The following is a 26,241-nucleotide window of genomic DNA, read 5'->3' on the forward strand; positions in this document are numbered from 1 at the left end:
CTGCAGAAGCAATTCCCTCCCCTAATGATGTCTAGATTTTTTTGCATCATAGCTTTTTTGGATGAAACGTTTCCCTCGTTGCCGTTTGAAAGCTGGCCTATTTTAATACTGCCAAGTGAAAATGGGTTCGTGCGCAGAGAAGATCCCAGTTGCTCTATACAACTTCGCTGGTGTAATTATTCACTGCCAGTCCTTCTGCTTCCAGCAGCTGTATAATTCATCAGCTGTGTTTTGTGCTCATTTCTCAATCAATGATGAAAACATTGATTAGTGTCAGGCTGGGACCAAATCCTGCAGAATCCCTCTATATCATCTCTGTTCACTGATGACTCCTTGTTTGGAGATGGGTTTGCAGCTCTCCATCCATTTAATGAGGGTTTTATCAAGATTGTATAGAGCTAAATTTGTAATTAGGATGTCATATGATATTAAGTCAAACACGTTGCCAAAAGCTAAGCAAATAATGGCTACATGGTAACCTTTATCTACAAACTCACAATTTTCTCAAAGGATGAGACGAGGCTCATTTGACAAGACATTTTCCATTAGACCACACGGAGTGTATTTTTAATGCTTGAGTTCGATATTAATTGAATCCTGCATGTCCTCTCCGTTTTTCAATCTGAACATCACGCTGGACCAACCGATTGTTAACCAGGGCACCCGTTTCACCCGCCGAGCACCACCTTGGTTCCTGCCAAGCTCGGCGCGTCCCCAGGCTTTGAGCTTTTCAGAAGCGAGTGAACGAGGGAGCTCAGCTCAGCTCAGTGCCTGAGGGCCCTCAGGTGCAAGCCGTGTGGGTTTGCTGATTCAGGAACCCCACGGATGTCAGCTGTGATGCTCTCCACTGTTGGTAGACCAGTGAGTAGTTCATCATCTTCATGTCTTATGTTCCCTTCCTTACTAAAGGCAGCAGAGAGGTAAGTGCACGCCTTGTCACTGGCAATGCACCTCCACATCTAGAAGTGCCACAGCTCCTCCATCCTCGTGCTCTTCAAAATTCAACTGGGTGAACCCTGCGCATAGCGGTGTCGTGCCAACACCTGTCCTGAGCAGGAAATCAGACTGGAGACACCCTGAGGCTGTTCCTGGCCAAAATCTTCTTACGCTTCTCTAGGTCTATGAAACAGACCTGCAACATCATTAACACTTCTCTCATTTCTAACAGAGAACAACTTGTTACTGCTCGTGGCTTTGCCGGCCATGGATTCTGCTCTGCCCACCTTCCTCTATCAACATCTCTGCTTCATAACTCTCTGGTGATCGCTACATATTGATTGGTATCTATTACTTTCTTCCTCTTCATATATATTGTCATTTTGCCTCCAGTGGCTGTTTTCAGGTTACCAGCTTTGAGGATTGGCTTTCAGCCAAAGTTACATTTTCTCGACTGCACAGTACCAGCTTTTTTGCCCTATTGTAAGTTCTTCTGAAACTGCTGATTTTCCACTCAGAAGCTGTTGGTTCTTCCCCTTCAGTTTCCCTCATAACTTTCACCGTCATTGTGAAGTTTGTGAAGCTGCTGGTTTCATAGGTGATGAAATGGTACCAACAAGCCGTACCGGTCCATGGTGGAGTTATGTGAGTGACTCCGGAGCACGTTGGAGGCAGCAAAGCAGGATGGAGCAGCCGTGCTGAGACATCCATCCTGCCTGGAGCCAGGAGAGGCTCTGCTCCCCCCCAGTCACACCCAACACGGTGCCTGAGCTGCCCTGTCCATGCTGGGGTGTCTCTGCCCTCCCTGGCAGCCTGGTCACTGCTTCACCATCCAAGGTGTTAAGCACTTTTTCTTTTTGTCTAACCTAAATTTCCCTGCAGCAGTTTAATTCCATTGCTTCTTGTCCTGTCCTGCCCTTTATCTAACTGGAGCATGTTGCTGTGGCTCTCCCCAGGTCTCTACTTCTCTGGGGTGTCATTCCCTCTTTCAGCCTTTGCTCACAGGCTGTGCTTCTGCACCATCTCATCCCTCCTCGTGCTCCCTCTGCGCCATCTCCAATGGGCCCACGTCCCCTCCATGGCCAGAACTAGGCCAGATGCTCCAGCTGCTGCCCCACCAGCCCTGCTCAGGCTGCACACCATGGCACGTTGCTGTACCAGTTCTCATCCTGTGACATTCACCTCTTCCACACGGGCACACCGCTGTTGGCTCAGTCCAGCTGAAGGTTTGCAGTAACATCCAGCTCCTTTCCTGCAGAATGGTGACAGATTCAGCTGCTGCCCATACCAAGCCTGTGGCCAATCTCTCAGCCTGTCTGGTTTCACTGTGAACCACTGGGGCTGCTCTTCTCCCTCCCTGAAAGGCAGCTTGGAAGTGGGGCTTGGGCAGAGAGAGCAGAACACGTAACGCCCTCCTACTGCGTGCACACACTGCATCCATTCCTTTCCCGTGCCCTGGGCTATTTTATTTGCAAATGTGGAATTTGTTATCCTTGCTAAGGGATTTAACCTACTGGCTCTTTGCTGCCTGCATCTTCGTGTGATGCCCCAGCTGAAGCAGATGACTCCTATCTTGGTACATCCTTGCCATGGTCAGGAGCTGCTGACAGCCCTGAATGTGTGTGCAGCTGCTGTGTGAATCTCCCCGTGCTGCCCAGAGCCACTTCTTGTCATCAGTAAAGATGCAGATGCACACTTTAGGCCAGTAGAGAGCTATGGAAAGCACTGCAAACAAAAACACACACCATAACACAACATAGCAAAGCCCAGCTCTCCTCTTTTCCTCACCTCCCTTTCAGTTTCTCACTCCTTCTGCCATAACCATCACAAGTAGTTTCCTTCCACCCACCCAGAGGGAAAGGCTAAATGCATCCCTTATCATCCTCCAGCTGAGCTTTCTGAGTCATCTTCCCCATACGTTTCTACCTGCTTCTCTCTGTGCTCTTTGGCCTCAATCTTTGCAGGGTCAGTCCCTCAGCAGTCTCTGCTGCTCCCTTGCACGGCCTCGTGACAGGCAGAAGTGCCCGTGCCGGAGCAAGCTGGGCTCTGCTGTGCCCTGGGCTGTGCACAATATGGATGCTGCATTTCCAGCTCTGCCCGAATCCTTTTGCCAACAGTAATTGCAAATGTGCAAAACAGCTGGAAATGGTTTCACGTCTGTATGCAGCACCTTTAGGTATAGCGAGGGTTGGATGCGGTGCTGGGTGGGATTGGAGCAGAGCTTCGGTATTTAGATGTTTACAGAGACTCATGCACACAAACACTCCTTTGACAGCAACGTTTCTTCTTCCATCTTAAACATAACGCAGCCACCTCAGACTTCAATGTTTCTTCTGCTGTGCTGCACCAAAGTCAGGACAAAGTCAGGCTGTTATTTTGCCAAACAGTGAAGTATTGAGATGTGGATGGAGCAAAAACTGAGTAATCACTGAATCATTGAGCAATCAATTACCATCTGGTCTGTTCCTGGAGCTGTTTCGGGAATCCCGACCTTGAGGAACCTCCTTCGTTTGGGCCAAGTCCTGCACCTCCACGGCTGCTGAACGGTGCCTGGAGGCCCCTGGGAGCAAGGCCTGTCTCTGGTAGGTGCAAAACTGTCTTCCTTTCCCCAGGAGGGGTGGCACCACAAGGGAACACATCACCTTGGGAGGGGGTTTCCCATCCAGGACAAGTGTCACAACTTGTCTAAGCAAAGCTGCTCTAGTGTAGGTGAGAGTCATGTCTCAAGGAGGCAGCAAGACAAAGTCCTCCAGAGGGCCTTTGCTTCCATACTTGAGGGGCTGCACAGGAGAGAGGTTCAGGAATATTTTCCCTGCATGAAACATCCACGTTGTTGTTTCCTTTGTTATATTGATTGGCTTTAATTATCACAGTTTATTCTGAGGGAGTGGTTTATGTCGATGTGAAGGCACTAACTTATCCAACAGGAATGAAATGATGTTACCATCCTGCTCGGATCTTCCCTCGTGCTATAGCTGATGCGTGTCTGACTGTTGGGTTTCTTTTATTTATCCCTACCTGCTGTATTATTGTAAGAACAGAAGATGAAATTATTATTATGCTGCTCTTGAAATGCCCACTGTCTTGCTGGCAGCTCTCCTGGTTCAGAAGTAAGGGGTCTCATCCAAATTCTTTGTTTTCTGGGCAGTGACTTCCCTTGCAGAGCTGTAGGAGCACACCTTTGAAACGATCCCAACCAAGCGACTAATGCAGACTGTAACAACCTCCTGTGCTGCCACTGCATCCTTTCTTTTGGGTCCTTGGCAGCTCCTCTTACCTGCATTGATTGCATGGTTGCCCGAAATTGTTCAATGCCAATGCTAGCATGAATTCCTCTGGTGGTAGCATTAGCATTAACTGTAGAAACTCACAGTCAGTGATGCAGTGGGGCACAATGGGGCTCTCACATTCCTTTGGGATGGGTTTGGCAGTGCAGGGACCTACTGCGTGCTCCCAGCTTGACCCCAGCACGGGTCTGGGAGCTGCTGCAAGGTCAGGTTGCCTCTGAGCACCACCACCAGTCCTGCTCACCCCTTGTGCTCTAGGGCTCAGTAAATGGCCAGAAAAGTGTCTCAGGAGTGAGGAGCAGGAGTTTTCTGCTGGCACAACTGGAGAGTGGGAGTGCATGGCCAGGGAAGCAGGGGGTAGGATGGAGCCATGGGAAGCACTCTGAGTATGTTCAAGGTGGTGTTTGGGAAAGGACAGAGGGAACTGAGAAAAGATGGAAAGATGGAAAGGTTTATGTGATGGGATTGGATGTAGTTTCGTCCTCTCTTAAATGCCTGAAGTGCATTATTATTATCATTATTGTTACTATTATTATTACTATTATTTTATGAATGGGTCTGCATGTCTATCAACAAGGCTACACATGGGACTGAGTCTGCCCGGCTCCAGCCTACCTGGCGCCAGGCATGGCTTGTATTTATAACATTATTTTAGCATTCCTGGACCATGTTTTAAGGTAGGTTTGTTCAGTGCTTCACATTGCAAGCCCTTAGTCCAGACTGGGCTTCTCAGTCCATTGCAATAAAAGCTGAGTAAATAAGAGGTGCAGCTGAGTGACAAGACTTCTGTGTGGTTCACATGTGAGCTTTTGCCACCTGGCTGTTGTAATGCCACTGAGACCTGGATGGAGGCAGCTCAAGATTTCAGCCAGCAGAGTAATAGCTAATTGAGTGTATTTCAATCATGAGATCCACAGAAGGAAAGCAAACTCCACAGAGTAGAAGAAAATTGCATCTTAGAGTAATCTGAATGTGGGTAGATAATTAGGCCTATATTTCATGGGAACATTTGCTGGGCAAGATAATGAAAAGGCGGGCAACATAATTTTCTTTAAGTAGCGTGATGCCTCCCGCTAGGGCCAGGGTGCGCCAGCGCTGGTGCTGCAGTGCAGTGGGAGCCTGGGAAGGCATCACCTGGCCAGAGGAGCTGCTCCATGCCACTGCCAAGCTGAAGCCATCCTCCCCACCTCTAATGTCTGCTCAGAGGAAGCTGGTAAGGCTCCTGCACTGCTCTTGAATAAGAAGGCAAACTAAATCCCACAGCCTCGTCATCGTCCTCTCACTCCGAATGGCAGCCACAGCAAAATCTGCTCAGGTTGTGTTTGTCTAGACAGACGCAGGTCAATTCAGGGCTAACATGGGAGACCCCAGTGGGAGGCCAGGCTTGGAAGAACTCCTGCTCTGAGTCACTCTGATCCGGGCTGGAAGACCGGCAGGGGCTGACGTAGCGGCTCTGCAGCTGAGGTTCAAATGAGATGCAGCCTGGTTGTCCATGCTCGGGAAATCCCTTGTGAGAGAAGGTGATGCTGGTGCTGAGCATTGCCCTGAGCGCTGGCCCCACATGCTGCTAGTGAGCTGCTGCACCCACCCCAAAAGTGTGCACCAGCCCTCAAATCCCCACCAACTATGGCTATGCATGGAAGCAAAGCTCTAAGGCCTTTTTCAGTGTTGCTTTTTCCAAATTTGGGATAGAAATGTTATGCTTGTGCACATTCTCCACACCAAGATAAGCACATATTCTCCCTTCCAAATCTCCACTTTGGAGTAGGGCGGCTCCTGTCTTGGCCTTGCTACAGACCTTGCTGCCTCGTGCAGGAGCAGGGTGATAATATAAAATAATATTTGGCTGCTTCATAATGCTGTCAAAATGAGAAGGTTTGGGCAAGTGCAGTGACTTAGGAGGGTGGAGGAGAGGGTTTCCTCTCTGTAACATGTAATCAGGGTGAGCGATCAAGGTCTAAGAGGGTCTGACTTCCCCTCCTGCCAACACTGCACTCATTAGCGCATCAGGGCTGGTACATGTCACATAACAGAAAGAAAGGCTGAGAGGTTGTAACCAGCCCTGATAATTACTGGGTAGGTCTTTTACTATAAATAGCCAGGAGTAAGTTGGCCTTAAGATGGGTCTGAGTGTTCTGTATCTGAGCTGGTTCAGAGGAGCTGCTCATCCAAAGATCAGAGCTATCTTTGGGACTGTATTTGAACAAGCTCTAATTTTCTAACACCAAGTGCTTTGCCGTTTAGGAGCAGCTCTGTCCAAGTGAATCTGCACAAAACAAACCCATAATTCCTGGGTAACTCCAACTTGCTAGCTATTGATACTGTTTCTGTGATGTATTGCCTAATTTTAATTATGCCAGTTTTGGAAAAGTTATTTTCTTACAGTGCCTCATTAGTGTGAGGTTTCTAATCAATGAATTCAGCAGGAACATCTTGAAGTGACTAAATTAGCCAAGTGGGAAGTTAGCTAGGTGATATTTCAGTGACCTTCCGGTACCTGAGAGACTTTGAGCTTCTCATTGCAGTTGGACACAATAATCATTGTCCCCAAACTCTTTTCATGCACTGCTATCCAGATAAACACGGACAGCTCCTCCGGCTCCCCCACCACCATGGATTTATTGCTGTCCCTCAGGACTGTTGTGACTTGTCAGAAAAGCTGAACTGGGACACTGTGTTTATGGACAGTTTGTCTCTTTTCAGGACAGTGCTTTGCCCCTCCATTAACACCATGCTTGGGGCAGTTTTGTGCAAAACAGCAGGAGCAGGGGGCTAAAAATATCCCTGCCTGAGGCAGTCTTTTCTGCACTTCTCTGGTCTCAGCACTTCCCCTGCTTGGGAGGCGCCCCCACCTCAGGCTTGCCCTGTGGCATTGTGCAACCCATGGAAATGTCCCTGGGGGTGGGGGTCCCACACCTCCACAACACTGCTACCATGTTATTGTGCCCGTTCTGTTAACTAAATAACGGTGTTACCTGCAGGGACCAACAATGTTCATGGTCTCACTTAGGAACAAAGAAATTACAGTCATCTCGCATGAGAACAGTTTTAAATACCATGCTTTGTCCTGTTTTTATGCTTACCATAGTGCTGAGTCGCTTCCCGTCAGCCTCCTGGGTTTGTACTTCATCCAAAGCAGCAAACAGACTGTGATGCACAAGTGCAGCTTGGGTGGGGACGGTATTTGGATGAACCTGGGAGAAAAAGAAGCCGTTTCTCACAATAAGGCTTCAGAGCCCAGTGCAGTGCTCTGAAGTTTGGATTGTTTTTCTCCTGTGTGCATATCTTTGCAATTATCTGGACTGGATGTCCTGAGCCATTTTATTACCTAGTTTTTCACTATCGTGAGGTCTTTGTATATTCTTCAGTATCTCATGTATTTATGACACTGAATATCTTAGCATCATCAAGTTTTGTCATTCCTTTTTTCAGCTCCTTTTCAAGATTATTTCCAAATACACTGAAGACTGCAGACCCCAACACAGCTCTTGTGGGGCTCCATTCAAGACCTCCGTCTATTCAGGAGCCTGACTATTGATAGCTATTTTCTGAGAAATCCTTTAACCAGTTACTTATCCACTTTAAGCCCTTTCTGTTAATCCCATGACAGCTGTATTCCTGTAAGAAACTCCTGTGACAGACCTTTTGGGAATCCAGGCAGACTATATCTCATGATCATTGACTCCTTTAAGGAATTGTAATAGCTTTATGAGGCATTCCTGTATTCAAGGAAAACCACCTTTTTTTTTTTCTTCCCCCTCCCCTCCAATTTCAGATGTATCCAAGTACACACTAATCATATTCTTTACTACAGTTTCTATCAGTTTGTCCAAGAGCAACCTCAGACTTCATGGTCTGTAATAACCCCCAACCCTTCCCATTTGTAACCTGAGAGCTCTCGGACATGGAGGCTGTTATGCACAGTGATTACATGCTACAATTAAGTAATTACACTGTTTCATTCCTGAGTTCCTCATCCAGAGCACTTAGGTGAATGCCACCTCAGCCTTGTGAATTTTGCACTCTTTGGTTTGGCCATTTATTCCCCAACTTCTGCCGACAACGTGAATGTGAGCTGAATTCTGTGCCACGTCCTTATAAAGATTTCTGGTACAGAAGCTTCTCTGAGCTTGTCCTCACTGACTACAGCTGCAAAGCATTCACTTTGTTCTTTTGTTCTGACCTTATCTCCTATGAGTGCTCCTGTTGCACCATGGCCAACTTCTGACTCTCTGGCAAGCTTCTTGTGCTTCATGAGTTTGAAGAGTAGTTGTTGTTATTAGCCTTTGCCTTTTGCAGGTTGTTCCTCTAACTGTTTGTTTTTTATTTTTTTGCTCACCTTAATTCTCTTTTTGAATTTAAATTGACAGGATACACAGTCTTTTGTTTGTTCAGACAAAAATGACTTTTCTAAACATGAAAAGATTGTATCCTTCAAGCCTGAGAGCCATCAGACCATCTCAGACCACCTCATCTCAGTTTGATCTAAGGCTTAGACCTAACAACGCCCAGGACATCGGGGTTTCCTACTAGAAAAGTGTGTGGTTTTGTTGTTGTTTGGTTTGTTTGAAAGGATTCTATAATACCAGATTATTAAAGTGTGACACATTTATATAGATAAAAATCATCAGTGGCCAGGATGAATTTTGTCTGTCTTGGGCTTGGGGTATGTCACCTTTGCTGGTACAAAGAGGTGAGCATTTCTCTGGCCAGCTACAATCATTTTTGAAGCTGTTTTGGGGTTTGCTCCCTTAGGGTGAAGTGAGCTCAGCAGGGAGCCCCACAAGTAGATGTTTGGGGTCTGGGCAGAGGGACCGTGATGCTCCCTGCCTCCTCGGCCTGCTTGCCTACGTGTGTGCGTCTGGAAGGCCTGTTGCCATGGAGAAGCGATGGGGAGCCGTCTGCCTGGCTCGCCTGACTTTTTTCCTAGCACGAAGCGAAGGCATTTCGCCAGCCTTAATGAGACGAAGGCGTTTGGCACACTGGCTGCATCCTCATCTTTGTCACACTGGGGTACGCAGACCCCCCAAAAATGGGAGAAACTCAAAGGCAGGAGGAAAAAAAATGTGGGTGAGGAAGGGAGCAGAGAGCAAGAGAGAAACTGCAGAGATGGGCAAGTGCTTGGGTGGGCTACAGAGATGGAGCTGGGCCCTTCTCAGGGGTGCACAGGCTGAGAGGCAGAGGGCATGAATTGCTACAAGGGAAATTACAATTAGAGATGTGGAAAAAAAATCTTTCCCTGTGAAAATGGTATATTTCTGAGACAGGGACACGAGTGGTGGAGGCATCTCCATCACTGGAGATATCTAAAATCCATCTGCCCAAGCTCTGAGCCACCAATGTGCCTTTGAAGTGAGCCCTGTGTTGGACTGGACCTTTGGAGAGATGGAAGAAGGAGAGTTTCAAAGTGCTCCAGGAGGCACAAATGTGGGAGATAGTGGTCTGAAAATGGGGTGAAGGTGGAGATATCCCTGCTTTTTAGTTTTGGGAATTGACAGTACTGAATACTGCTTCCCTCACTGCAACTGATTGTATGGCACATTCTCTACAGTTTTGTTTTTATAAGGTGCTCCCTAAAAAACATGTGTATTCTGTCTTACTTTCTGTTGTAGAAACACTTTGGTGGCATGACTATACAAGAAAGAAGGGGAGTGGGGGTTGTGATTGTTAGGAGCAGAAATTTAATGGGAGTCCTCTTCTGCAGGAAGAAGTTTAATATATTGATGCTGGGTTCTGTTTTGTACCTGAACAATGTCACCTACAGCAACTTCGGGGTATTTCCAGGTAGATTTGATGGGGATTGTGTCAGGGGTAGGGTAGAAAATCTGATGATTTTTTTTTGCATTAAAAAAAAAAAAAAGCCTTTGCAACAACTGGCAAAATATTTAAACATAAAAATATTATGAAATAAAGAACATTTTTCCTATATTTATGAAAAAGGGGGGGGAAAGCACTGTTCAAAGGCTTAGGCTGAGTTTATTTATAAAGTATTCCCATGTATTTCTCTTTTCTTCATTGCTGTGACAGTGTGTGCGCCTCTAGATCTGTGTGTCTCTGTTTTCAGTGGTGTGAAGCAAGGTTGGTCATCAAATTAGATGAGCAGCTCTACCACACTTACTTCCAACACAAAGGACAGAGGCGTACATGCCCTAAAACCTGTTCTCCAGTATTAGCACATTGGATTGAGCCTGCAATGTTTAAAGCTGTCTCATCATTCGGTTCAATGCTGGGTAACAGCTGTGCCCCGTTCATCCTGCTCGGGTTGCAAACCCCCCAGGAAGAGCGTGACCCTTGCCTGCAAGGGCAGCTCTACTGAGCCAGCAGGACACAGCGACCAGCTCTTGGGGTGGCTCTGACGGAGAGGCTGATGTCACTTAGTACCTCTCCTTCAGTCAGCTGGTCTAAGCTCAATAGCACGGTGATGTCTTCATTCTGCACACAGGGAACTTTTTCTGCTCACAGCTGGTATCTAAGCAAAGATACATTTCTGCAGATTTGTTATTCACATATTGTCTGTACAGGTCCTTGTGTCTGTGCACGCCAGAGGAGCTGGGTTTTCTGCTCTCTGTATGAATTGCTTTGCTTTTCAAGGGGTAGGTTAATAGAACCAAATGGTTGCATGAAGACTTGAACAAATGAAGTCTGTTTTCTTGCAGATTTTACTTTGGAGTTTATGGAGAGAGAGAGGGTTGAAGTTTGTTGTTTTTTTTTCTCCCAAACTTTCAGTCTCTTCCATACAAGGAAGACTTGCAGAGTCAGTGGGACAGCCCAAGTGCTTTTTCTGCATATACTGTGAATAATAATTAAAAGCGAACCGTCCCCACTGACTCAGGTGCCCTGAAAGCAGATTTATAAGCTACTCTCTGCAGGAAAAGCACTTTTCCAGACACCTTGGGATCAGGACATACATACGTGAATTGACAATGTGTTGGGGCTTTGCTGAGGGAGCAGCAGGTCAGAAGGGAGCTCCTCAACCTGGGTCTGTTCTCTGGCAGCCGATGACCCTGAGGAAGGCGTTTGCTGTGGTGGGTGGCAGCGGGGACAAGGGGGACTTCGCCGAGGCCCCTCGTGGCTCTGCTGCCTCTGGTCACCTCTTGTGCCCCCACAGGCGCTGCTCGGGCTGGTGGCAGAGGTCCTGAAATGAGCAGAGGAGGGTGCCTGTTTGCATCCATCCACCCTTCTGAGGTGAAGCCTAAGGGCACGGCCCCCGTCTGCGCAGCCCTGAGCCCGTGGGGGGCACAACTCGGGGTCCACCTCACGGGGTGCGGGGGCGTCCTGCGGGAACCAAACCCCAAAACCCCCAAACCTCCTGCTGCGGCCGGGGCGGCTCCGCTCCCCTCAGAGCAGGGCGGCGGCTGCACGGGGGCTGCAAAATTCACCTCAGGTGCGGGCAGGAGCCGGCGGGGGCTCGGCGCGGGGACCCTCCCCGGGGAGAAGGGGGGGCTGCTGCCGCCGGCAGGAGGAGGCGGGGGCGGAGGAGGGAGCCGGCGGCCAAATATAGCGGCGCTTCCTGGGCGGCGGGCAGCGCCCGGGCCCTCCCCTCCCTCCCTCCTGCCGCAGTCAATGAGGAGGCAGCGGCAGTGGTGGAGCTCCGCACTCGCCGGGGGCAGCGGCAGCGCGGCGGGGCGGGGAGGGTCGGGCCGGGCCGGGGGGCGCCGCTGCCGCCGCCGGGCCATGGCGGGGCGCTGAGGGGGCGCCGCCCGGCAGCCGGCCCCGCCGCGGCATGGGCATGGGCAGGGGCAGCGGCAGCCGCGGGGTCGTGCGATGAGCGCTGCCCCCCGCGCGAATATGGGCACAGCCGTGTCCAAAAGGAAGACGCTGAGGAACGAGGCCATGTCGTCGGTGGCGGCTAAAGTGAGGTGGGTGGCGGCGGCGGGGCGGCGACGACCCCGGGTTCAGGGCGCCGGGCTCCGGGCCCCGTCCTTCCCCCTGCGGCCCCGCTGCGGCTGCCGGGAGCTCCCCGGCCGCGGGTGAGGCGAGGCTGGAGCAGGGCTCGGTGCCGGTGCTCTCGGGGAGCCGGGGGCACGGCCGGTGCCTCGCACGCCACCCGCGTGTCCGAGGGCAGAGCCGGCGGCGTTGTTCAAGGGGGCTCCTGCCTCTGAGCCGGGACCCACCCGCGTGGAAACCCGGACCCACCGCGTCTGCCCCCTCCCGCAGTGTCCTCAGCCGCCACCCCGGCCGGCCGGGGGGTCTTGGGCTCCCCACGGCGCCTGTCCTGGTTCCGTGCCCTTTGTCCTGCAGCGCAGAATTGTCTGGTCCCGGTGTTCCTAGCATGGAGCATAGGAGATCCTCGAAAACGCATCAGGGGCTTGATCACGCTTAAGTTTACAAAGCTACCGCAGCCGAGCTCTGTGCCCTTCGCCTGGAAGGATGGCAGTGACCCTTCTGCCACGCTGCGGTGGGCGTCGCGGTACCCGGGGCATGGGCTCAGCCGCTGCCCCAGCACGGCCCTGGAACCGGCAGAGAGCTCCTTGCTGCTGAGAAAAATGGGAAGAAATAAACTTTTCAGCTGCGTTACATAACGCCTCCTTTGTGTTAGACAAAATTGCGTTAGAATAACCCGGAGTCATGTGTAGGACTTGATGCGTGCTGCTGAGAGATCTCAGTCACCTCGCTGGGGCTGTAGCTCAGCGTTACGGCATCTCCGCTGTGCCAAAAGGAGGGATGTAGCCTTATGGCTTGAGGGGAACACGGCCAAAGATGTCTATATGTTGCTGTGTGTTTGCGTTGTAAAGAAATCCGTCGTTCAGAGTCTGGAGTGCATCTGGAGAAAGCTGTCCAGGCAGAACCTGGAACTTTTCCCCGCGTTATGATGCACCCTGCTCGTAACTGCAAACGTGAGTGCTTCCAACGGTGTTCAAAGATTTGGCAGTGAAATTCCCTTTGGCAGGTATCAGCCAAGTGGATGTAAAGAAATGACACAAAATGCACCATAAATGTTGTAATGGGGCTCTGGGAGTAGGATTAGACAGGCAGTCACACAAACAACGTATTCTGTAATAGGCGAGAAGATTTCAAATGGTAGTGTGGGTGTTTGAGAGCGGCGAACGCGTTTTGAATACAAATGCCCGCATCAGGATGGGCAGATACTACTCGTGTAGTGTCTACTCTGTGGTGTCCAGGAGGTGTCTCGGGGGTTCTGGTCTGCCACGTACCTGCTGCACCTACCGGCACGCTGCTGCTACGTGGGAGCTCGGAGGTGCCTGGTGCTGCTGTGAGCCGTGGTGGTTTGACCAGGAAGGTTGGGTGAGTGGGCTTGGGCTAGGGAGTGTGAGGTTTCTGAGGGGTGTCTGGCCATGTAGATTATGGCATAGGACAGGTGCTCCTCTGTCTCCACATTCCTGACCTGCCTTAGAAATGCCTCGCTGTAAAAGCCTTCGAGGAGGGCAGAAAACGTGTTGGGAGCTCACTGGGTTGTAGCTTTGTGTGAAGAGGGTGTTGATGGGGAGCAGGTGCTGCTTGTTTGCATCCATCCTGCCGCACCAGGCATCTCAGCACCTGGCTTGTGCGGTCCTAGCCACCCTCAGCATTTCTACAGCAGTGACGATCTGCCCGCTGAAAGGTTTTCTCTGGGCTTCCTGGGGCAGGTACATCCTCTCTGCCCTGCCCTGGGTCCTCCTCCATGCATCCTACTCGTCCTTCTTTATCTACGGAGAGGACTCTGCAGGACGGTAGGTAAGGCTACAGAGAGAGGCTACTCTGTCCTTCCCAGCAGGGCTGGGGACTTGGGTTACCTGCGTTGGTAGCAGCGCTGCAATGATCGGTTCCCCTGTGCTTTTGTGTAGGCAGCTGTGGGATCCTGCTCATGTGCTGCAGGAGATGCTCAGGGATTGTTTCTCTGCACCTGCTGAGCTCTGCCCTGTTAATATTTCACCTGGGGCAGGTGACTTTTTGAGAGGAGAAACCAGATCCTGAAATTTAATGCAAGTCCGAGTGGCCGCTGATACATTTTTATTATGCATGGCTGGGGTATGTGTGCGCATTTGCCCGTCTTACTGAGCAGGGAGCATTATTTGTTTGCTGTTGTGAGTAAATGCGATTTAAGCAGAAGGTGCAGGCTCCCTAGATTCTTTAATTAAAATCTCTGCAGAGCATCTCAGGGGAGTCTCCTGTCCCAGGAGAATTAATTAAGCTCCGTGCAGTTTGTTGTGTGTTAGGTCTTTTAAGTAGCTCCTCAAAACTAAGGGCGTAGTTGCTCGGTGTTAGCCCTGCTGAGGGCATTTGTGGTGCTGCCAGCTGTGGTCTCTGTAGCCTTGTCCCCTCCTCAGAGAGCTGCAGCACAGCTCACCCATACTGCACCTATCCTGCGCCAGCAGCGCTGGCCTGGCAGTGGGGCTTTGCTCGGGTTTGAAGTGCGTGGATGTGAGATCTTGCTCTTGCCCTGCTTCCTTCCTGTGGGCTTTTTGGCCTTGCAGCTTTGGGGACACGACACGGGTGGCAGGGATTGTGTAGTTGTCCTCGAGTCCCGACCTTGGTGCTGCCCCTCTGCCGAGCAGCTCCCCGGCTGCTGCGGTTCTCATCAGGGTCCTGGCCAAGAAGCATCTGACACGCTCTCCTTGGCTTCCTCAGCACGCTTTTAAGGGCACAGATGAGCCAAAGCCTTTAGAAATTATCTGCCTCCTTCCCTGTAGCCTTGGCCCCTACAGAACAGTGCTGGTAGCCCAAATGTAGCAATAAATCAAGTCTTTCCCTTCAGGTCCACTTTGCATGGCTCTGGCCTGCAGCTTTCCTTGGGGAGGGTGTGATAATGTGGGCAACTAAGGCGTGAGACTTTCACTGGGTGTTCCTTGTTACAGTTAGCACGCGAAATACATGAACAGAGCATGTGCTTCGTCTTACCCAGGACCTTGGTGTCTGGCCCGAGGTACCCCTTGGAGGGACGAGGATTTGATCGCACTTCCCCTCTGCTGACTAGAGGCGTCCAGAGGATGCCTTTAAACAAGGCCACGAAGATCTAGTTGCTGAGAAAGGGCATATCTTATACCGGCAAAATGCTGAATGTGTTCCTTGCCTCAGGTTCCTTACCGCGTGAGTAATTTCTTGGCTTAGATCAGGGTTCTCCATGCAGTCTAGATTCCTGTTTTTCTGATTGTGAATTTTCCTGTGAATGGTAAGAACTCTTTCATGTTTCAGTTACCTTCTTCTTCATCTTCTTCCTGCTTTTTCCTTGTTCCTCCTGCAAGAGCTTTGTGAACATAAATTCCCCCAAGACTGTGGGGACTTTAAGTTTCATCAGTGACTTCTGATTTCCCTTCCTTGAATGAGAATTTTACATTTTCCAGGTACACATGTATGGCAGCTTTTGTCAGGTTATTGTTACTATTAGATTTAAATTATATAGATGCCAACAGCCTGTAATGACTGAGCTGTTTGCTGTGGGCATGCTGCTGGTGTTCCTCTCCCTGCCTGGTGGCGATCAGGGCTGCTGCTGTAGGACGTGGGTCCTGCTGGGGCAGGAGGTGTCGCTCCCAGGTTCCTGAAGTCAGACTGTCAGTCCACTGTCAGATGCTGTCACAACAGATTCCTGCTCTGGGCAGTAAGTACTTCAGAGGATGCATAAGAGGGTGGTGGATGTTCTTTATTTTCCCATGTAATCCTCCCAAATACTCTAAGTTTCGCTTATCCTGCGGCAGTGCTTGAAATGGAGTTATCACGGGGCTTTCATGTATCGCCGAGTGTTTCAATACACATTTTTCCCTCTCAGTTCAGTGTCAGTTTAGCGGAGTGCATAAATTTGTGTGCATCAATTTCTCATAGCTGCCAGTAGGCATCAAGGCCCCCTCTATCCTGTTGATGTGATTATTTCAGAGACATAAAGGCTATTCCATGCTCATCACGTTGTAATTGATATCTCTGTTATTTGGCCGCTTTCCTCCTTCTAGCAAACGTATGTCTAAATTTCTGTGCTTCGTTACAAGCTCTCAGTCTGTTTCTCTTCCAGACCTGAGTCCAGCTTTGGCATCTAGTGCACCGTGAGTACTGAGAAATGCCTGCAGAGGGGCAGCTGCTTTTGCTGCCAGTGTTGCACTACCACATGCCACCCAGTGCAGCCTGGAAGTCTTCTCTGATGGAGAAGCAGCCCAAGAAGATGTCAGCGTTCCCTCTGAGGCAGCGGCAGTCTTGTTTTTGCTGGTTACGGTCAGTAGCTCAGCGCACGAAGGCAGCGGTCCCTGGTTGATGTCCTTCTGCTAAATCACACTGTACTGGCTGTGTTGTGTGCAGGTGTGATCTGCCACCAAAATGAAAACCTCCCTCTAGATGAGTCAGGGCTGAACTTGTCATGCCATCAGCTGACTACTTCTCAGTAGTACCTGCTCATTTGTATGCTGCTTTCGCAGGGTTATAGCTCATCTGCCATGTATCTGTAAGGCACCTTGCACTTCATGTCACTTGGCTGAAGCAGGTTTCCTTCTTTTCTTTCTTACAAGTTAACTTGTCCCAAGGTGTCTCGGCTCTGAGCCCAGCTGGGTGGTTTCTGTCCAATGCCACAAGTAGGCTTGATGGACTTGGTGGTGGTGGCTGTGATAGGGTGGCAGAACTGAGCTTAGAGAAAACCACGATCGTGCAGCCTGCGTTAATACTGCGTGTTGATAAAGGAATGGGGTGAACAGAGCAGTTACCATCTGTCTGGATTTTGCTCTGACTTTATTTTGATCGTATTTTGATTCTGTGTGTGATTCTGGGTCAGCAGAGAGCCGAGGAGATGGGGTAAATGACACACTGATAATACTGGCGAACTGGGGCGACTGAGCACAGTGAGGCAGGGAAGGAGCACAAAAGGCTTGGCAAAGCACGGCCAGGCATAAGGAGCAAGCGTGGCCATCAGAGTCCCTCTGGCAAAGGGCACATGCAGACATCTGTGGGAGATCAGCTGAGGCGCAGCCAAGGAGAAGCTGGTGGCACATGGGAGGCAGGAATGTAGAGGGGAACCACTGAGATAATAGGCAAAAAATTAGTCTGAAGTTTGGAGTGTAATTGGCTGGAAAACCCCCGATGCACACTGCTCTGTGCGGGTTTCTCTGGCTCATTGGCTGTCACTAGAGACCTGTGATCGAGTGTCCCTGCTCGTTTGCTCGTGGGTTGGCCAGCGGCGTTTGAGAGCAGTGCAGCAGCAGGGCCACAGCTGCAGGCTCAGCCTGGCATCAGCAGCAGTGTTTCGAGTAGCTCTGTGCTCCTCAACTGTGCTTGTGCTCTGTGAGGAGAGATCTGGGCAGTTGCCTGTTGTCAGGGGGATCTGGCATGCAGGGTCCAACCCTTCTGCCTCTTCTGCCTGGGGAAATGGGAGGCTCCAGAGCACCTGTAAACTCGGGCTCTGGTTCTGAGCAGCACTGTTCTTGCTGTGGAGTGAGTGGGATGGAGAGCAGCAGCGCTTCCCTGGCTCCGTGTTAGCCACTTGCAGGTTGGGAGCTCACGGTCTGCAAGCCAAGGATGAAGCCTTGGTTCAGATTTTAGGGCAGATGGTTTGGTAGAGATGAATGGAGGATAGCAATAGATGCTCTTGGAGCTTTTGAACTAGTTACAAACTAAGTTTTGTCTTCATAGTTCAGAGTATATTTATGTATAAATCCCTGTGCTCTCTCACTGATAATTTGCTCATTATTATTCTTCTCCATGGAGTGACTGCTGATGCATGAGAGAAACTGCGAAGTCTTTTCCAAGGATAGAAGTGTCCCGTTGTCCTCACCGAAGAGATGTTGGAAGTCCCTAGCCCAGCCTTCTGCTGGAAGCAGGGCTATTTTTGGGGCTAAGCAAGACCAGCTGCAGCTTCTGGCTGAGCCTCAGCCCCTTCTGAGCTGGAGTGTGGGAGCAGCTCAGGAGAGCTATGGCCTGGTGGTGCCATGATCCAGCTCCCAAATCTGCATTTGTCTGCTGTCCCAAGACCAAGTCCTGCATTTTAGCCTGAAAGGTAATGAGGACAAGGAACAGCCATGAGGCACTTGTCCTCCCAAATGGGTGAGCCATGGCAGTCATCCCTTAGTGCTTTGTAGACTAATTGTACAGCTCCTCCCTGTGACACAGCCTGTGCGTGACCATCTCGGGGACTGCGTAGGCACTAGACAGGACTCTTTGGGCAACTGCCACCCCAGGCTGGTGTCTGAAGGTACAGCCTGGTACTAGACGGGCAGGAGTCTGGAAACAGAAGAGCCTCAGCTCCGTATGCTAGCCTATAATGACGCAGAGGTTAAACCTTGCTTCTTGCACAGCTCCAGCTGCACCGCTCCAAAGCGTTTTGCACTTGGCTGTGCTGAAATTCAGTCCCAGGGAGATTAAATTGCTCTCTTTCTTCATCATTCATATCGATCCCCTTTGCTGGCTGTGGATGACAAATGGACTTCCCACTCCTTCCAGCCCTAGTCACTATGGGAGATACCTTTTAGTTTTTTTCATCTTTTCCCCTTTGGGAGGGGATGTGTAAAGGCAGTAGGAAAAAATCCTGGCTACCCAAACTGGGACATAGTGTGGCGTTGGGTAGCAGAGCAGAAGGTTGTTTTGGAGGCCAAAGCCCTTCTTCACTTAGGCATTGAGTGGCCTTTCTGAGCGTGGCCTGTTGGTGCACCTTGAGCTGGAAGGGGGTTTTCTGTGGCTGAGCACCCCTGAAGGAGGAGGCTGGTGGACATGGTGCTGTGACACGAAGATTTCTTCCCTCGTCACGTCTTCATTGCCTCCCCCTGCAAGAGATGCCAGCATGTTTGCAGGCTGGGAGTACTCATCTTGGCTTCCCAAGGAGGGGGGTGCCTGTTTGATCCCGCTGTCTGCAAGCATCCACCCGGTGTTATATTGGGGAACGCATGCCTTGACCTTCCCTTTCACGTGTGGGCTGAATGCAGAAAGCTTTTCCCAGGTTGGAATATTCATAGGTTTGCTCTCTTACGTAGGCCTTCGTGTGTAATAAGGGTTAAGCGCACCCTGCCTGGTTGAGTATGAATATATTTCAGTAAAATCTGTCATCCATGGGACCTAAATCCATCAGAGCACAGGGAACTGCTTTTGTGGTCTCTCAAATAAGGTTGTCCAGTAACCTTGACGTAGTTAGTGCTTGAGAATTGAGGGTCAAGGCAGGTGAAATGGGTGTAAGCATGAATATCTGAGCTGTGCTTGCTCATAGATGGGAGCATCCAGAACCAGCATAGAAAGGCAGGCTGGGGTGATAGTTGGGATGGAGATACCTTCACCCCTGGGCTGCAGGAAGGGGCGTCACTCAGACAGGGTGGCTAGAGGCAGTGGTCTAGTTCCTAGCTGGGAGATAAAGGCACCACAGAAATGAGACCAAGTTTAGCACAGGTGCATTTCATCATTTGCAGTCTTAGCAGAGAAATTGAAGGCTAAACCAGTCCTGTCTTTGTAATCCAACTCTGTTTAAGGAAACGCTTTGGCCAGGGGAAAACTGAGGCACATTAATGGGGTAGCCTGCACTATTACTGCGGCTTGTTTAAGTTGGTGTCACCTGAAGCTGAGGGAAAGCAGCAGTGTGTATTGAACTGTTCCTTCTTTCTTTGGCATTTAACCATTACTCATCTTTTTTTTTTTTTCTCTTCCCGCTGCCTTCTGTGGCGCTTGGATGTGCAGAGCGGCAAGGGCTTTTGGAGAATATCTTTCACAAAACCACCCCGAAGGCAGAAATGGCTCAGGTAAGAGTTTGCAGACATACATTGTTTGTATCTGTATGTGCATGCACCTATTTATTAATAGGCCTTAGAATTAAAGTACTTTGATCTATCATAAAGGGTTAGTGGGAGATCTCAGCTGCAGAGAGACAAGAGTCACCCTCTGGATCTGTGTGATGCCCTGGAGGAGGAAAGGCAGTTTGGTGTCCCAAGTGCTGGGTGGGCTGTGGGGACAAGTTCAGTGTTAGTGGAGCTGTCCCTGTCCCCTGTCATAAACTCGCCCCCTAGAGCTGATGTTCTTGGAAGAAACTTAAGCTGAAGAATGAAAGACCACACTGCACAGGACTTCTGCCCTGGTTTGTCACTCTTAGGTCTTCATTTCACTGGGGAATAAAAAGAAAAGTGATATCTGGTGTGTTAGCTGACTTGCGTAGTATGTGTTCTGCAATCTGTCTTTGCTGGCAAAGGTAACCTTTGGATTTGTTCCCAGGGTTTGCTTCAGCAGGGGTTAAAATGCGATTTGCCTCCTCTAGTTGAGGACACCAGCATATGCTAGCTAATGTGTTAATTTTTTAGATACAGAAATTGTTCCTGTCAGCCCATGATGAGTTATGCTTGATGGATGGGGGGCATGAGAGGAACTCCTTTGGCTTGTAACAGGGCTGTGCCTTCTCAGTGAGGAAAGAAAATGTTTTGCAGACATTAAATTCACTAGAAAAAATCCATTAGAAAATCCTGTGGAATCCATAGAAAATCCTGTGTGAATGGATAATAGCTTGTCCTATAACATTAACAACTTTATCCCCTGGAAGAGTTTCAGATGGAATGCAATGTAGAGTGACGTTATCATTTTATGTAAACTGTAAATGTGTGTTTATTTAGACCTCTACAAGCAGGAAAAGCTTCTTACTCAGAGAGCAAGCCCGGTCACTCTAGTGTGTGACAGCCTGGTGAAGGAGTTTCTGCCTTTTTTCTTGGATCTGTGCTGATGACCTTCGAGTTGTCCTTGGCTGAGTTGTGCTAGCTTTGTGAATGGAGGCGCTTTTAAACAATGTACTGCAGTTTTCTCAGATATTTTTTTTCAGGCTTGGAAAACTCCAGTGGCACATTGCTTGTTAACGGCATTTGATCTAAGAACAACCTGTGGTGATGGGGGAGAAGAAAGGGTAGGAAAAGGTTGGGGTTTAATGTAGCTGAGATAAGGAGTCTGAGGCAGAGGGAAGGAGAGGGTTGGACAGACTGCAGAGACAGGCCAGACAGATCTGAGGGGACTTTCCAGAATGGCAAAAACAGACTTCATGGTGGCCGTTTTTGCAGCTGCTTCTCTCAGCTGGAGCCCTTGCTGGTCCTTTCTTGCAGGCAAAACAAGAATTCCTTTTTGAATGCAAGGGAATTTAGTTGCCATAGTTAAGAACTGATCAGAGACAGGTACATGTGGATATACCAGAATTCTTATGGGATCTGTCAGTATTAAATTGGAAATAAATCAGTAAAATTCCCTAGAAATGACTCTGAATGTTCATAGAGGAAGAAAAAAAATTTTATCACTTCTAAAGTCATCTTTTGAAATTCTGCAGCATATAATTTAACACAGTCTGTAGCATTTCTTTATAAATAACTATGGTAGGAAGGCTGCTATTCTATAAAAACGTTGAATGTAGAAAATCTGTCTCCCTTTTGTTCATCCCAGTTGTGCAATAAGAGAGAACTCAACTCTTTCCTTCCTGCAGAAATTCCGTGCATCTCAGTGTTGCTTTGCAACTTTCTGTGCACTTCACCTTTGGCTCAGCTGTACAATTAGCTTCGATCTGATGACTCCCACGGAACAAATGAAGGATGTCTTTGACACTAGTTGAAGATGTAGCACATATCTAGGAGTACCTGAATCTGCTCCAACTCACCAGCTGGGCTGAAGGGAGCAGGGAAGAAGCACTGTCGTGGCTGCACACGCCCACTGGTATCCTGTAGTTAATCCCACTTGCATGTGTTGGTGGCTTAGGTCCAGGAAGCTCAGCACACTGAAGAACAGAGCCCTCAGTGCCTGTGTGGCTCTGCTGGTAGTGCTCTGGGCTTTTATTGTGAGTGTCTTTACCTGATGGCACAGGTCTGTGTCCTGCTGTGATAACCCCAGGTGTATGCGTGGCTGCTCCCTGAGCTCTCAGCAGACTGCAGCAGGGATTAAGGCTCTAGCCTAAATGTGAATGGAAGGAGACAGGCCTTGACTTCAGTAGTTTATTGTCTTGAAAAAAAAACTTTAAGCAGCTACTGAGTGGCGTTTAGTCATTGCTGAATGCAATGAGGGAGAGGGATGGTGGTCTTTGAGGAGGAGGAAGGGCAAGGTGACAGAGCCATCAGTGGGACAGCAGAGGAGGAGGGAAGGGCAGGATCCTCCTCTTCTGCAGATCCAGGAGGTAGAACCCTCTCCCCTGCCTGCAGAGGGACTGGCAAAGTGATGAGGCCTCATACAGAAAATGAGGTGGGTGTGAGTCTGGGGTGCCAGTTCTTTTACTGCTTTACCTGCTGACCCAGCTCCTAGGCAGAAGGGAGGAGCTCTGATTCCCTGGGCAGATGCAGGAGACCCACTGCCGACCGGGTTAAACCACGACACCCACCATCTGTGTGGAGAGGCCAAGTGTGCAGAGGCTGCCTCAAATTGCTCCATTTCTGCTGCACTTTGTTCTCCGAGGATCATCCATTCTGGTTTGAATTTTGTATGTTGATTTTTGTATCTTGAGTCCCTTGAGGAAAGGAGGACAAGGTAACAGCTTTTGCAGTCCCACCTCTTACTTCACATTGCCCTACAGATCAAAGATATTTTTTCTTCGGTGGTAAGTTTTATGCCCCAGAGTCTATCTCTAGTGGCTCCTTTGGAGTGCTCGTGTGTGTGCATGTGGCTGAACAGCTTTGGGAAACTGGTAACAGAGAACTACGGAGGGATTGCATAGCAGCAGGATGGGCCAGCTGCCATGGCCAAGCATTTTAATGAGGGGTGATTTACTTGCAAGGCTGTTTGACTTCTGTTTTCAGAAAAAATTGTGGTCTGTCCATGCTTTACTTCTGTTGCTAGGGCAGTGGGTACAGAACTGAATGTCAGCACAAAGACAAAGAGGACTGCAGGGTGTACCTGTAGCAAGAAAAGGGTGAGGGAGAGTATTGTTGGTTACAGCTTCCAATTCTTCCTGATGTGAGGCCTGAGAACTTCATGAATCAGAAATATTGTGTAACTAGCCCTAGGAACTCATTGATGTCTTATTCTGAAGGAGGTTTTTCTAGGTGACTGAAGAGAAACACTTACGTCATCTCCCCTGTTGCTTGGCTTGGGGTACTTTGTTCTGTCTGGTTATAGCTTGGGTGGCAATACTGTTTTCTTCTCTTCGCTTCCCTTTTGCAGCAGGCCTGGCAGTGGGATATGTGTTGCTGTCAGAGGACTTGGCCTCTGGGGGTTGCTCAGTTTTTTTTCTTTTTTTTCCCATTGATCCTTAGGTTATTTTGTGGAACTAGGGGGGAGGGGAAAAAGGAGGTTTGGGCTCTGCTGCAGCTGAAAGGACACGGATCTGTTAAGGGTCTGGTGCAGAGGTGTTAATGCGTCTCCTGCCTCTGTTCTTTGCTGCCTTATTCATGCAGACTGAAGGTCTGGAAGGGCTCCCAAGAAGAGTGCTCTCCCACGTTCAGCATTCATTCTGACTACAGGGCTGTTGTCAGAGTCCTCGCTGACTCTTGTAGCTTTCTGGCACCTTCCGAAGACTTTCCGTCTTGTCTGTGGAATGACTTTAGTGTAGGAGTGGGTGTCCCTAGGGACAGACATAGAAGACAGACAGGGAGAAGGATTAAAATGTTGTAAAAGGTGAATGTAAAAAGGCTGGAGATAGATTTAAAAAAAAAAAAGTAAGAAACAATCACTTGGAGGCTCACCAGTGCTCATGGGATAAGGAGTTTTGGAGATTCAGAGTCTCCTTCTCCCATGTAAGCATCAGAGACCCACACACTGAGGTACCAGTTTAAATTCCTTTATACCCAGGTACTGGAAACGTGAGGGGAAGCAGATGCCCAGGCTGTGGGGCAGTAATGTTAAAATTGATGGCAAGTGGAGCACTTGAGATACCTCCTCCTGCCTGGGGGGAGCAGTGATAAGTCCCGGTGAGGTGGGATTCAGATGTGAGGATCCTTTGCGGAGGGAAGGAAGGAGCTGTGTTGGTGCTTCTTAACCAGGCAGCTTCTATTTTGCTGAGCTGGGTTGTTGGGAGGGCAGCTGCTGCTGCCGGAGCTCTGGGGCTGTCTCTGGAGGATGCAGCGCTGGGCTGCCCCACTGCGAGCTGCCTGCTGTGCCAAGCCCTATGTGAAAGGCTCTGGGAGCAAGGGAGAGAAAGATCCCAGCAAGTAAAAGGTGTGCTTAGTGCTGCAGAGGTGATGGGCCTTGGGCCAGAGCTGCCTAGCAGATCTTGACTCAGATTTGCTGTGGTTATTAGCAAAAACAGCGTGACTACTCCATGTGCTTTGCATCAGCACGGACCGAAATGGGTCATTACCTGAAACTGGAAGAAGCTTCTTCTTAAGTTCCAAGAAGCCATCTTCACTTCTTACCTTTATTGGTGCACTATGCTTCAGCCAGCAGTGAAAACACTGAAAACATAAGGAGAAACGGGCAGCTCACAGCCTCCCCTGAGCCAGATAGCTATGGGTAATGATGGCAAGAGAAGTTTCTCTTTGCTGAGGCTACTGTGCCACGGGCACGCACTTCATTGAAGCAAATGCCTGTGTTTGCACCCTGACCTTTGCTGCTTCAGAGGAACGTGTGTGTGTGCAGAGGGCAGCACCCATGTGGCAGAGAGGTGTCGTGCTGTCAGGAGCATACAGTAGGCTTCTCACACTGCCAGCAACTTATGCTGAGCTTGAGAAGCTCTGGGACAAGGCTTTGCAGGAGCTTTAGGTCTAGCGAGCTCTCTGTGAGTTGTGCTTTTGATGAAGCTGGGGCTGTGGTCTAAGAGGGATCTTCAATGTGCTGATATTTGGGCCGTGAGGCTGCCGTTGGGGCCTGATTCAGGGTAAGTCTGACTCTTCCTCCATGGCTTGCCCTGTCCCCGGGATGGGTCCCAGCTGTGGGTCTAGCCCCATGGCCTGGCCTGCTGAAGGGGTGGAGTGGGGACACAAAATCTCATCCCTGCAGGTTTCGGGCTGCTTCTGGCATCAGCCTGCACGGGTGTGGTGTGAATGTGTCCTAAACCTGGCTCAGAACGTGTTGGTGCCCCTAAGGTGAGTGGGAATGAAGCTCAGGGAGTCCGCATGGAAATGCAGAGGCACCGGCGGTAGCTGCCCCTTGCTCCCTGGTTGTGCCTTGCAGGAGCCACTTCATCAGCTTGTGCTGATGTTACAGACCGGGCTAGGTGGCTACTGAGAGGGTAACTGAGGCAATAGCAGCAGCATTGGTTTGTTTTCTAGATCTGCTTCCACTCAGAAGTCTGATTGGACCCATTTTGTCATATTTAAGTGACCACCAGTTCTCTCAGCTGTTCCCTTGCCTTGCCTTTTCCTGTGGTTTTCCTGAGAAGCGCCTGCAGTGGGGGGTCAGAGCATAACGTCGTGGTGGGGCTGGCTTGGTCAGGCTCCATAACCCCGTGCTGAGCATTGTCCTTGTCACAGCCGTGCTGCTCTTGTCTCTAACCAGCAGCTCACCAGCTACCGAGCAGCTGAAATACTTCTGACTTGTTAATAATTGTTGTCTCCATCTTAATCTCCATGCATCATGTTTCAATATTTGGAATAAGTTTCCTGTTTTTTCTTTTACCACGACTGTTCAGCCCTGCAGTGTGGTGCAGTCGGCTGCCCGTCCGTCCCTGTGCTGGCTGGGACGCGATGCGGTACGTTCGCAGTTTTGGGAAGGACAGAGCTGACACGGTGGGGAGCTTTGTGTTGCAGCTACAATGCCACCTCTGTGCCCCATGAGGAGAAGACCTGAGAGTGTCAGAGCAGGCCCGAGGGCAGTGGCAGGCATATGGGATGCATCAGAACTGAAACCGCAGGAGAAGCTGCTCAGCCTTGCTGGTTGAAAAGCTGTTACCCTATTTGCAGTGCCGTAGGCTCTAACCAGCTCATCTGCCCCCATTGAAGGTATCACCTGGGCTCCTTCTGGTGTAAAATAAAAATAATAAAAATAAGTGTGTTAATCTCATTTCTCCTACTGGAAACTATACTGCGATTCCATACTGTGTACATCTGAAATCTTTCTATTCATCTTCAGTGGCTGAGTACCAGGTGCAGAGGTCTAGCTGAGGTGGAGCAGGGAAGAGGGAATGGGCTCTCTGAACTGTATTTTTCTGAGATGACAGATACATTTTTAATGGAGTTTATCTAGATTCCCCTTTGCCACTCTGCTTCCAGTGCTGGAGCTGAAGTTTTAAATCTAAGGTGCTTTAATC

At 49.7% G+C, this 26,241-nt stretch overlaps 1 protein-coding gene and 1 long non-coding RNA gene across 7 annotated transcripts in view; one reads left to right on the forward strand and one right to left on the reverse strand.

Moving 5' to 3' along the window:
* Window positions 1-10,847: 10,847 nt before the first annotated feature.
* LOC113845459 (uncharacterized) lies at window positions 10,848-11,691 on the reverse strand. The gene is made up of 2 exons (XR_003501044.3): window positions 11,603-11,691; window positions 10,848-11,358 (listed from the first exon to the last, which is right to left on the reverse strand). It is a non-coding gene; the product is annotated as an uncharacterized lncRNA (long non-coding RNA).
* Window positions 11,692-11,793: 102 nt separating this feature from the next.
* Window positions 11,794-26,241, forward strand: part of NSMF (NMDA receptor synaptonuclear signaling and neuronal migration factor) — a 50,094-nt gene continuing 35,646 nt past the window's right edge. For 2 of the 6 annotated variants that reach the window (XM_072025376.1, XM_072025375.1), the window contains exons 1-2: window positions 11,794-12,082; window positions 19,791-19,852. In XM_072025376.1, the coding sequence (XP_071881477.1) occupies window positions 11,988-12,082; window positions 19,791-19,852 (157 nt within the window). In that variant the 5' untranslated portion in view covers window positions 11,794-11,987. The remainder of the gene's footprint in view (window positions 12,083-19,790; window positions 19,853-26,241) is intronic. The other 4 variants (XM_027470941.3, XM_072025377.1, XM_027470944.3 and 1 more) reach the window with 3 other exon arrangements.

This window comes from Anas platyrhynchos, chromosome 18 (assembly GCF_047663525.1).
Source record: "Anas platyrhynchos isolate ZD024472 breed Pekin duck chromosome 18, IASCAAS_PekinDuck_T2T, whole genome shotgun sequence".
In the NCBI taxonomy this organism is placed as follows: Eukaryota; Metazoa; Chordata; class Aves; order Anseriformes; family Anatidae; genus Anas; species Anas platyrhynchos.